The sequence below is a fragment of the Scyliorhinus torazame genome, chromosome 19 (genome assembly GCF_047496885.1).
Source record: "Scyliorhinus torazame isolate Kashiwa2021f chromosome 19, sScyTor2.1, whole genome shotgun sequence".
Lineage (NCBI taxonomy): Eukaryota > Metazoa > Chordata > Chondrichthyes > Carcharhiniformes > Scyliorhinidae > Scyliorhinus > Scyliorhinus torazame.
The window spans coordinates 28,878,198-28,890,591 of record NC_092725.1 but is presented as its reverse complement, the minus strand read 5'-3'; the positions used below and the strand labels follow the sequence as shown (position 1 = coordinate 28,890,591).

The window sequence follows — 12,394 nt, the reverse complement described above, 5'->3', positions numbered from 1 at the left end:
GCGCCGCACTGTCAGAGGGTCAGTGCTGAGGGAGTGCCACACTGTCGGACGCTCCGTACTGAGGGAGTGCCGCACTGTCGGAGGGTCAGTGCTGAGGGAGCATCTCAATGTCGGAGGGTCAGTGCTGAGGGAGCATCGCACTGTCGGAGGGTCAGTGCTGAGGGAGTGCTGCACTGTCGGACGCTCAGTACTGAGGGAGTGCCGCACTGTCGGAGGGTCAGTGCTGAGGGAGCATCGCACTGTCGGAGGGTCAGTGCTGAGGGAGCGCTACACTGTCGGAGGATCAGTGCTGAGGGAACATCGCACTGTCGGAGGGTCAGTGCTGAGGGAGTGCTGCACTGTCGGAGGGTCAGTGCTGAGGGAGTGGTGCACTTTCGGAGGGTCAGTACTGAGGGAGCACAGCACTGTCGAAGGGTCAGTACTGAGGGAGCGCTGCACTGTCAGAGGGTCAGTACTGAGGGAGTGCTGCACTGTCGAAGGGTCAGTACTGAGGGAGCGCTGCACTGTCAGAGGGTCAGTACTGAGGGAGTGCTGCACTGTCGAAGGGTCAGTGCTGAGGGAGCATCGCACTGTCGGAGGGTCAATACTGAGGGAATGCCGCTCTGTCGGAGGGTCAGTGCTGAGGGAGTGCCGCACTTTCGGAGGGTCAGTACTGGGAGCGCCGCACTGTGGGAGGGTCAGTGCTGAGGGAGCGCCGCACTGTGTGAGGGTCAGTGCTGAGGGAGCGCCGCACTGACGGAGAGTCAATACTGAGGGAGTGCCGCACTGTCTGATGGTCAATACTGAGGGAGCGCCGCACTGTTGGAGGGTCAGTACTGAGGGAGCGCCGCACTGTCTGAGGGTCAATACTGAGGGAGTGCTGCCCTGTCAGAGGGTCAGTACTGAGGGAGAGCCGCACTTTCTAAGGGTCAATACTGAGGGAGCGCCGCACTGTCTAAGGATCAGTGCTGAGGGAGCATCGCACTGTCAGAGGGTCAATACTGAGGGAGTGCCGCACTGTCGAAGGGTCAGTGCTGAGGGAGCATCGCACTGTCAGAGGGTCAATACTGAGGGAGCGCCGCACTGTCGGAGGGTCAGTGCTGAGGGAGCGGCGCACTGTCAGAGGGTCAGTGCTGAGGGAGAGCCGCACTGTATGAGAGTCAGTGCTGAGGGAGCACCGCACTGTCGGAGGGTCAGTGCTGAGGGAGCACCGCACTGTCGGAGGGTCAGTGCTGAGCGAGTGCCGCCCTGTCGGAGGGTCAGTGCTGAGGGAGCGCCGCACTGTCGGAGGGTCAGTGCTGAGGGAGCGCCGCACTGTCAGAGGGTCAGTGCTGAGGGAGAGCCGCACTGTCGGAGGGTCAATACTGAGGGAGCGCCGCACTGTCAGAGGGTCAGTGCTGAGGGAGTGCCACACTGTCGGACGCTCAGTACTGAGGGAGTGCCGCACTGTCGGAGGGTCAGTGCTGAGGGAGCATCGCAATGTCGGAGGGTCAGTGCTGAGGGAGCATCGCAATGTCGGAGGGTCAGTGCTGAGGGAGTGCTGCACTGTCGGACGCTCAGTACTGAGGGAGTACCGCACTGTCGGAGGGTCAGTGCTGAGGGAGCATCGCACTGTCGGAGGGTCAGTGCTGAGGGAGTGCTGCACTGTCGGAGGGTCAGTGCTGAGGGAGTGGTGCACTGTCGGAGGGTCAGTGCTGAGGGAGCGCTACACTGTCGGAGGATCAGTGCTGAGGGAACATCGCACTGTCGGAGGGTCAGTGCTGAGGGAGTGCTGCACTGTCGGAGGGTCAGTGCTGAGGGAGTGGTGCACTTTCGGAGGGTCAGTACTGAGGGAGCACTGCACTGTCGAAGGGTCAGTACTGAGGGAACGCTGCACTGTCAGAGGGTCAGTACTGAGGGTGTGCTGCACAGTCGAAGGGTCAGTGCTGAGGGAGCATCGCACTGTCGGAGGGTCAATACTGAGGGAATGCCGCACTGTCGGAGGGTCAGTGCTGAGGGAGTGCCGCACTTTCGGAGTGTCAGTACTAGGGAGCGCCGCACTGTGGGAGGGTCAGTGCTGAGGGAGCGCCGCACTGTGGGAGGGTCAACGCTGAGGGAGCGCCGCACTGTGTGAGGGTCAGTGCTGAGGGAGCGCCGCACTGACGGAGAGTCAATACTGAGGGAGTGCCGCACTGTCTGATGGTCAATACTGAGGAAGCGCCGCACTGTTGGAGGGTCAGTACTGAGGGAGCGCCGCACTGTCTGAGGGTCAATACTGAGGGAGTGCTGCCCTGTCAGAGGGTCAGTACTGAGGGAGAGCCGCACTTTCTAAGGGTCAATACTGAGGGAGCGCCGCACTGTCTAAGGATCAGTGCTGAGGGAGCATCGCACTGTCAGAGGGTCAATACTGAGGGAGTGCCGCACTGTCGAAGGGTCAGTGCTGAGGGAGCATCGCACTGTCAGACGGTCAATACTGAGGGAGCGCCGCACTGTCGGAGGGTCAGTACTGAGTGAGCGCCGCACTGTCTGAGGGTCAATACTGAGGGAGCGCCGCACTGTCGGAGGGTCAGTACTGAGGGAGAGCAGCACTTTCTAAGGGTCAATACTGAGGGAGCGCCGCACTGTCTAAGGATCAGTGCTGAGGGAGCATCGCACTGTCAGAGGGTCAGTACTGAGGGAGTGCCGCACTGTCGGAGAATCAATACTGAGGGAGCGCCGCACTGTTGGAGTGTCAGTACTGAGGGAGTGCCGCACTGTCGGAGAGTCAGTACTGAGGGAGTGCCACATTGTCCGAGGGTCAGTACTGAGGGAGTGCCGCACTATGAGAGGGTCAGTGCTGAGGGAGCGCCGCACTGTCGGAGGGTCAGTACTGAGGGAGCAACGCACTGTCGGAGGGTCAGTGCTGAGGGAGCGGCCCACTGTCAGAGGGTCAGTACTGAGGGAGCACCGCACTGTCGGAGGGTCAGTACTGAGGGAGCGCCACACTGTCGGAGGGTCAGTGCTGAGGGAGCGTCGCACTGTCGGAGGGTCAGTGCTGAGGGAGCGTCGCACTGTCGGAGGGTCAGTACTGAGGGAGCGCCACACTGTCGGAGGGTCAGTACTGAGGGAGCGCCACACTGTCGGAGGGTCAGTGCTGAGGGAGCGCCGCACTGTCAGAGGGTCAGTACTGAGGGAGCTCCGCACTGTCGGACGGTCAGTACTGAGGGAGCGCCGCACTGTCAGAGGGTCAGTACTGAGGGAGCATCTCACTATAAATGGTCCTGACTTAATGAACCAGACTTTTTTTTACAATAATCAATGAAAGTTTTCTGTTTAGCAGTACTGAGATTAGCGTTATTATTAATGATTTCATTGATTGAATTTAAGTGATAAATGATACAGGGCTGGAATTTGAACCTTTATCTGGTCTTCTGGTTTACCTCAATGCTGTTCCCAAAACTGCATTGTCTCCATAAAATAATATCTCAAGTGAATTAAATTTAATACGAGGAACAGATCTTTGCTGATTGATACGTAAGTGTGTGTAACTAATAACATTTAACAGTGCTGAGGGAGCGCCGCACTGTCGGAGGGTCAGTGCTGAGGGAGCGCCGCACTGTCGGAGGGTCAGTACTGAGGGAGCGCCGCACTGTCGGAGGGTCAGTGCTGAGGGAGCGCCGCACTGTCAGAGGGTCAGTACTGAGGGAGCGCCGCACTGTCGGAGGGTCAGTGCTGAGGGAGCGCCGCACTGTCGGAGGGTCAGTACTGAGGGAGCGCAGCACTGTCGGAGGGTCAGTACTGAGGGAGTGCTGCACTGTCGGAGGGTCAGTGCTGAGGGAGCGCCGCACTGTCGGAGGGGGAGTACTGAGGGAGTGCCGCACTGTCGGAGGGTCAGTGCTGAGGGAGCGCCGCACTGTCGGAGGGTCAGTACTGAGGGAGTGCCGCACTGTCGGACGGTCAGTACTGAGGGAGCGCCGCACTGTCAGAGGGTCAGTACTGAGGGAGCGCCGCACTGTCAGAGGGTCAGTACTGAGGGAGCACAGTGTGTGTAACTAATAACATTTCATTTTTTATGTGTTGTGTCCTGGTTGCCACCTACACAGCAACCAAAAGGCCGGAGATCGTGACCCTACCAACACTGACCTTCATTATCGTGGGGATTGCCGGAGCTCTGGTCATGCTGTGTATCTCACTGGCTGTCATTCTCCACAGGAATTTGAGAAAGAAAACATTTTCCAGTAAGTTCCCATCAAACACTCCCAGGACAGGTACAGCACGGGGTTAGATACAGAGTAAAGCTCCCTCGACACTGTCCCCATCAAACACACCCAGGACAGGTACAGCATGGGGTTAGATACAGAGTAAAGCTCCCTCTGCACTGTCCCCATCAAACACTCCCAGGACAGGTACAGCACGGGGTTAGATACAGAGTAAAGCTCTCTCGACAATGTCCCCATCAAACACTCCCAGGACAGGTACAGCACGGGGTTAGATACAGAGTAAAGCTCCCTCTACACTGAGCCCATCAAACACTCCCAGGACAGGCACAGCACAGGGTTAGATACAGAGTAAAGCTCTCTCTACGCTGTCCCCATCAAACACTCCCAGGACAGGTACAGCACATGGTTAGATACAGATTAAAGCTCCCTCTACACTGTCCCCATCAAACACTCCCAGGACAGGCACAGCACAGGGTTAGATACAGAGTAAAGCTCTCTCTACGCTGTCCCCATCAAACACTCCCAGGACAGGGACAGCACAGGCTTAGATACAGAGTAAAGCCCCCTCTACACTGTCCCCATCAAACACTCCCAGGACAGGTACAGCACGGGGTTAGATACAGAGTAAAGCTCCCTCTACACTGTCCCCATCAAACATTCCCAGGACAGGGACAGCACGGGGTTAGATACAGAGTAAAGCTCCCGCTACACTGTCCCCATCAAACACTCCCGGGACAGGTACAGCACGGGATTAGATACAGAGTAAAGCTCCCTCTACACTGTCCCCATCAAACACTCCCGGGACAGGTACAGCACGGGATTAGATACAGAGTAAAGCTCCCTCTACACTGTCCCCATCAAACACTCCCAGGACAGGTACAGCACGGGGTTAGATACAGAGTAAAGCTCCCTCTACACTGTCCCCATCAAACACTCCCGGGACAGGTACAGCACGGGATTAGATACAGAGTAAAGCTCCCTCTACACTGTCCCCATCAAACACTCCCAGGACAGGTACAGCACGGGGTTAGATACAGAGTAAAGCTCCCTCTACACTGTCCCCATCAATCACTCCCAGGACAGGCACAGCACGGGGTTAGATACAGAGTAAAGCTCCCTCTACACTGTCCCCATCAAACACTCCCGGGACAGGTACAGCACGGGGTTAGATACAGAGTAATGCTCCCTCTACACTGTCCCCATCAAACACTCCCAGGACAGGTACAGCACGGGGTTAGATACAGAGTAAAGCTCCCTCTACACTGTCCCCATCAAACACTCCCAGGACAGGTACAGCACGGGGTTAGATACAGAGTAAAGCTCCCTCTACACTGTCCCCATCAAACACTCCCAGGACAGGTACAGCACGTGGTTAGATACAGAGTAAAGCTCCCTCTACACTGTCCCCATCAAACACACCCAGGACAGGTACAGCACGGGGTTAGATACAGAGTAAAGCTCCCTCGACACTGTCCCCATCAAACACTCCCAGGACAGGTACAGCACGGGGTTAGATACTGAGTAAAGCTCCCTCTAGACTGTCCCCATCAAACACTCCCAGGACAGGTACAGCACGTGGTTAGATACAGAGTAAAGCTCCCTCTACACTGTCCCCATCAAACACTCCCAGGACAGGTACAGCACGGGGTTAGATACAGAGTAAAGCTCCCTCTACACTGTCCCCATCAAACACTCCCAGGACAGGTACAGCACGGGGTTAGATACAGAGTAAAGCTCCCTCTGCACTGTCCCCATCAAACACTCCCAGGACAGGTACAGCATGGGGTTACATACAGAGTAAATCTCCATCGACACTGTCCCCATCAAACACTCCCAGGACAGGTACAGCACGGGGTTAGATACAGAGTAAAGCTCCCTCGACACTGTCCCCATCAAACACTCCCAGGACAGGTACAGCACGGGGTTAGATACTGAGTAAAGCTCCCTCTACACTGTCCCCATCAAACACTCCCAGGACAGGTACAGCACGTGGTTAGATACAGAGTAAAGCTCCCTCTACACTGTCCCCATCAAACACTCCCAGGACAGGTACAGCACGGGGTTAGATACAGAGTAAAGCTCCCTCTACACTGTCCCCATCAAACACTCCCAGGACAGGTACAGCACGGGGATTAGATACAGAGTAAAGCTCCCTCGACACTGTCCCCATCAAACACTCCCAGGACAGGTACAGCACGGGGTTAGATACAGAGTAAAGCTCCCTCTACACTGTCCCCATCAAACACTCCCAGGACAGGTACAGCACGGTGTTAGATACAGAGTAAAGCTTCCTCTACACTGTCCCCATCAAACACTCCCAGGACAGGTACAGCACGGGGTTAGATACAGAGTAAAGCTCCCTCTACACTGTCCCCATCAAACACTCCCAGGACAGGTACAGCACGGGGATTAGATACAGAGTAAAGCTCCCTCGACACTGTCCCCATCAAACACTCCCAGGACAGGTACAGCACGGGGTTAGATACAGAGTAAAGCTCCCTCTACACTGTCCCCATCAAACACTCCCAGGACAGGTACAGCAAGGGGTTAGATACAGAGTAAAGCTCCCTCTACACTGTCCCCATCAAACACTCCCAGGACAGGTACAGCACGGGGTTAGATACAGAGTAAAGCTCCCTCTACACTGTCCCCATCAAACACTCCCAGGACAGGTACAGCAAGGGGTTAGATACAGAGTAAAGCTCCCTCTACACTGTCCCCATCAAACACTCCCAGGACAGGTACAGCACGGGGTTAGATACAGAGTAAAGCTCCCTCTACACTGTCCCCATCAAACACTCCCAGGACAGGTACAGCACGTGGTTAGATACAGAGTAAAGCTCCCTCTACACTGTCCACATCAAACACTCCCAGGACAGGTACAGCACGGGGTTAGATACAGAGTAAAGCTCCCTCGACACTGTCCCCATCAAACACTCCCAGGACAGGTACAGCACGGGGTTAGATACTGAGTAAAGCTCCCTCTAGACTGTCCCCATCAAACACTCCCAGGACAGGTACAGCACGTGGTTAGATACAGAGTAAAGCTCCCTCTACACTGTCCCCATCAAACACTCCCAGGACAGGTACAGCACGGGGTTAGATACAGAGTAAAGCTCCCTCTACACTGTCCCCATCAAACACTCCCAGGACAGGTACAGCACGGGGTTAGATACAGAGTAAAGCTCCCTCTGCACTGTCCCCATCAAACACTCCCAGGACAGGTACAGCATGGGGTTACATACAGAGTAAATCTCCATCGACACTGTCCCCATCAAACACTCCCAGGACAGGTACAGCACGGGGTTAGATACAGAGTAAAGCTCCCTCTACACTGTCCCCATGAAACACTCCCAGGACAGGTACAGCACGGGGTTAGATACAGAGTAAAGCTCCCTCTACACTGTCCACATCAAACACTCCCAGGACAGGTACAGCACGTGGTTAGATACAGAGTAAAGCTCCCTCTACACTGTCCCCATCAAACACTCCCAGGACAGGTACAGCACGGGGTTAGATACAGAGTAAAGCTCCCTCGACACTGTCCCCATCAAACACTCCCAGGACAGGTACAGCACGGGGTTAGATACTGAGTAAAGCTCCCTCTACACTGTCCCCATCAAACACTCCCAGGACAGGTACAGCACGTGGTTAGATACAGAGTAAAGCTCCCTCTACACTGTCCCCATCAAACACTCCCAGGACAGGTACAGCACGGGGTTAGATACAGAGTAAAGCTCCCTCTACACTGTCCCCATCAAACACTCCCAGGACAGGTACAGCACGGGGATTAGATACAGAGTAAAGCTCCCTCGACACTGTCCCCATCAAACACTCCCAGGACAGGTACAGCACGGGGTTAGATACAGAGTAAAGCTCCCTCTACACTGTCCCCATCAAACACTCCCAGGACAGGTACAGCACGGTGTTAGATACAGAGTAAAGCTTCCTCTACACTGTCCCCATCAAACACTCCCAGGACAGGTACAGCACGGGGTTAGATACAGAGTAAAGCTCCCTCTACACTGTCCCCATCAAACACTCCCAGGACAGGTACAGCACGGGGATTAGATACAGAGTAAAGCTCCCTCGACACTGTCCCCATCAAACACTCCCAGGACAGGTACAGCACGGGGTTAGATACAGAGTAAAGCTCCCTCTACACTGTCCCCATCAAACACTCCCAGGACAGGTACAGCAAGGGGTTAGATACAGAGTAAAGCTCCCTCTACACTGTCCCCATCAAACACTCCCAGGACAGGTACAGCACGGGGTTAGATACAGAGTAAAGCTCCCTCTACACTGTCCCCATCAAACACTCCCAGGACAGGTACAGCAAGGGGTTAGATACAGAGTAAAGCTCCCTCTACACTGTCCCCATCAAACACTCCCAGGACAGGCACAGCACGGTGTTAGATACAGAGTAAAGCTTCCTCTACACTGTCCCCATCAAACACTCCCAGGACAGGTACAGCACGGGGTTAGATACAGAGTAAAGCTCCCTCTACACTGTCCCCATCAAACACTCCCAGGACAGGTACAGCACGGGGTTAGATACAGAGTAAAGCTCCCTCTACACTGTCCCCATCAAACACTCCCAGGACAGGTACAGCACGGGGTTAGATACAGAGTAAAGCTCCCTCTACACTGTCCCCATCAAACACTCCCAGGACAGGTACAGCACGGGGTTAGATACAGAGTAAAGCTCCCTCTACACTGTCCCCATCAAACACTCCCAGGACTGGTACAGCACGGGGTTAGATACAGAGTAAAGCTCCCTCTACACTGTCCCCATCAAACACTCCCAGGACAGGTACAGCACGGGGTTAGATACAGAGTAAAGCTCCCTCTACACTGTCCCCATCAAACACTCCCAGGACTGGTACAGCACGGGGTTAGATACAGAGTAAAGCTCCTTCTACACTGTCCCCATCAAACACTCCCAGGACAGGTACAGCACGGGGATAGATACAGAGTAAAGCTCCCTCTACACTGTCCCCATCAAACACTCCCAGGACTGGTACAGCACGGGGTTAGATACAGAGTAAAGCTCCCTCTACACTGTCCCCATCAAACACTCCCAGGACAGGTACAGCACAGGGTTAGATACAGAGTAAAGCTCCCTCTACACTGTCCCCATCAAACACTCCCAGGACAGGTACAGCACGGGGTTAGATACAGAGTAAAGCTCCCTCTACACTGTCCCCATCAAACACTCCCAGGACAGGTACAGCACGGGGTTAGATACAGAGTAAAGCTCCCTCCACACTGTCCCCATCAAACACTCCCAGGACAGGTACAGCACGGGGTTAGATACAGAGTAAAGCTCCCTCTACACTGTCCCCATCAAACACTCCCAGGACAGGTACAGCACGGGGTTAGATACAGAGTAAAGCTCCCTCTACACTGTCCCCATCAAACACTCCCAGGACAGGTACAGCACGGGGTTAGATACAGAGTAATGCTCCCTCTACACTGTCCCCATCAAACACTCCCAGGACAGGTACAGCACGGGGTTAGATACAGAGTAAAGCTCGCTCTACACTGTCCCCATCAAACACTCCCAGGACAGGTACAGCACGGGGTTAGATACAGAGTAAAGCTCCCTCTACACTGTCCCCATCAAACACTCCCAGGACAGGTACAGCACGGGGTTAGATACAGAGTAAAGCTCCCTCTACACTGTCCCCATCAAACACTCCCAGGACAGGTACAGCACGGGGTTAGATACAGAGTAAAGCCCGCTCTACACTGTCCCCATCAAACACTCCCAGGACAGGTACAGCACGGGGTTAGATACAGAGTAAAGCTCCCTCTACACTGTCCCCATCAAACACTCCCAGGACAGGTACAGCACGGGGTTAGATACAGAGTAAAGCTCGCTCTACACTGTCCCCATCAAACACTCCCAGGACAGGTACAGCACGGGGTTAGATACAGAGTAAAGCTCCCTCTACACTGTCCCCATCAAACACTCCCAGGACAGGTACAGCACGGGGTTAGATACAGAGTAAAGCTCCCTCTACACTGTCCCCATCAAACACTCCCAGGACAGGTACAGCACGGGGTTAGATACAGAGTAAAGCCCGCTCTACACTGTCCCCATCAAACACTCCCAGGACAGGTACAGCACGGGGTTAGATACAGAGTAAAGCCCGCTCTACACTGTCCCCATCAATCACTCCCAGGACAGGTACAGCACGGGGTTAGATACAGAGTAAAGCCCGCTCTACACTGTCCCCATCAATCACTCCCAGGACAGGTACAGCACGGGGTTAGATACAGAGTAAAGCTCCCTCTACACTGTCCCCATCAAACATTCCCAGGACAGGTACAGCACGGGGTTAGATACAGAGTAAAGCTCCCTCTACACTGTCCCCATCAATCACTCCCAGGACAGGTACAGCACGGGGTTAGATACAGAGTAAAGCTCCCTCTACACTGTCCCCATCAAACACTCCCAGGACAGGTACAGCACGGGGTTAGATACAGAGTAAAGCTCCCTCTACACTGTCCCCATCAAACATTCCCAGGACAGGTACAGCACGGGGTTAGATACAGAGTAAAGCTCCCTCTACACTGTCCCCATCAATCACTCCCAGGACAGGTACAGCACGGGGTTAGATACAGAGTAAAGCTCCCTCTACACTGTCCCCATCAATCACTCCCAGGACAGGTACAGCACGGGGTTAGATACAGAGTAAAGCTCCCTCTACACTGTCCCCATCAATCACTCCCAGGACAGGTACAGCACGGGGTTAGATACAGAGTAAAGCTCCCTCTACACTGTCCCCATCAAACACACCCAGGACAGGTACAGCACGGGGTGAGATACAGAGTAAAGCTCCCTCTACACTGTCCCCATCAAACACTCCCAGGACAGGTACAGCACGGGTTAGATACAGAGTAAAGCTCCCTCTACACTGTCCCCATCAAACACACCCAGGACAGGTACAGCACGGGGTGAGATACAGAGTAAAGCTCCCTCTACACTGTCCCCATCAAACACTCCCAGGACAGGTACAGCACGGGGTTAGATACAGAGTAAAGCTCCCTCTACACTGTCGCCATCAAACACTCCCAGGACAGGTACAGCACAGTATAAACAGTCTGTCCCACACTGTGAGAAATGTATCAACTTTCTGTTTCACTGTTGCCAGTTATTGATGGAATTATAATTATTTGTGCTTCCTCTCGCCCCATCAGAGCCAATCGAAGAGTCAGGGGAGGGTCTGTCTCCTGGCTTCCTGCTCCTGTGACCACCTGGTACCCTTCTGGCTCATCAGCAGATCTGAGGAGGTGATTGGAGGGACGGACGTGAGATCACCATTGGCAGCACAATAGATGCCGACCGCTCCTCTCGCTGTACCCGCCCTGCTGCCCTCTGCCAGCTCCTCTCTCTGTACCCGACCTGCTGCCCTCTGCCAGCTCCTCTCGCTGTACCCGCCCTGCTGCCCTCTGCCAGCTCCTCTCTCTGTACCCGACCTGCTGCCCTCTGCCAGCTCCTCTCTCTGTACCCGACCTGCTGCCCTCTGCCAGCTCCTCTCGCTGTACCCGCCCTGCTGCCCTCTGCCAGCTCCTCTCTCTGTACCCGACCTGCTGCCCTCTGCCAGCTCCTCTCTCTGTACCCGCCCTGCTGCCCTCTGCCAGCTCCTCTCTCTGTACCCGACCTGCTGCCCTCTGCCAGCTCCTCTCTCTGTACCCGCCCTGCTGCCCTCTGCCAGCTCCTCTCGCTGTACCCGACCTGCTGCCCTCTGCCAGCTCCTCTCTCTGTACCCACCCTGCTGCCCTCTGCCAGCTCCTCTCTCTGTACCCGCCCTGCTGCCCTCTGCCAGCTCCTCTCGCTGTACCCGACCTGCTGCCCTCTGCCAGCTCCTCTCTCTGTACCCGACCTGCTGCCCTCTGCCAGCTCCTCTCTCTGTACCCGACCTGCTGCCCTCTGCCAGCTCCTCTCTCTGTACCCGCCCTGCTGCCCTCTGCCAGCTCCTCTCTCTGTACCCGACCTGCTGCCCTCTGCCAGCTCCTCTCTCTGTACCCGCCCTGCTGCCCTCTGCCAGCTCCTCTCTCTGTACCCGCCCTGCTGCCCTCTGCCAGCTCCTCTCTCTGTACCCGCCCTGCTGCCCTCTGCCAGCTCCTCTCTCTGTACCCGACCTGCTGCCCTCTGCCAGCTCCTCTCGCTGTACCCGCCCTGCTGCCCTCTCTCAGGGAGATATCTGTACACTGACTGGTGTCTCTCA

General features: G+C 55.4%; 1 protein-coding gene across 1 annotated transcript in view; it reads left to right on the top strand.

The window, feature by feature from the left end:
• Positions 1-11,483, top strand: part of LOC140395882 (tumor necrosis factor receptor superfamily member 12A-like) — a 51,472-nt gene extending 39,989 nt beyond the window's left edge. The window contains exons 3-4 of the mRNA XM_072483953.1: positions 4,041-4,175; positions 11,364-11,483. Of these exons, the coding sequence (XP_072340054.1) occupies positions 4,041-4,175; positions 11,364-11,416 (188 nt within the window). The 3' untranslated portion in view covers positions 11,417-11,483. The remainder of the gene's footprint in view (positions 1-4,040; positions 4,176-11,363) is intronic.
• Positions 11,484-12,394: the final 911 nt, after the last annotated feature.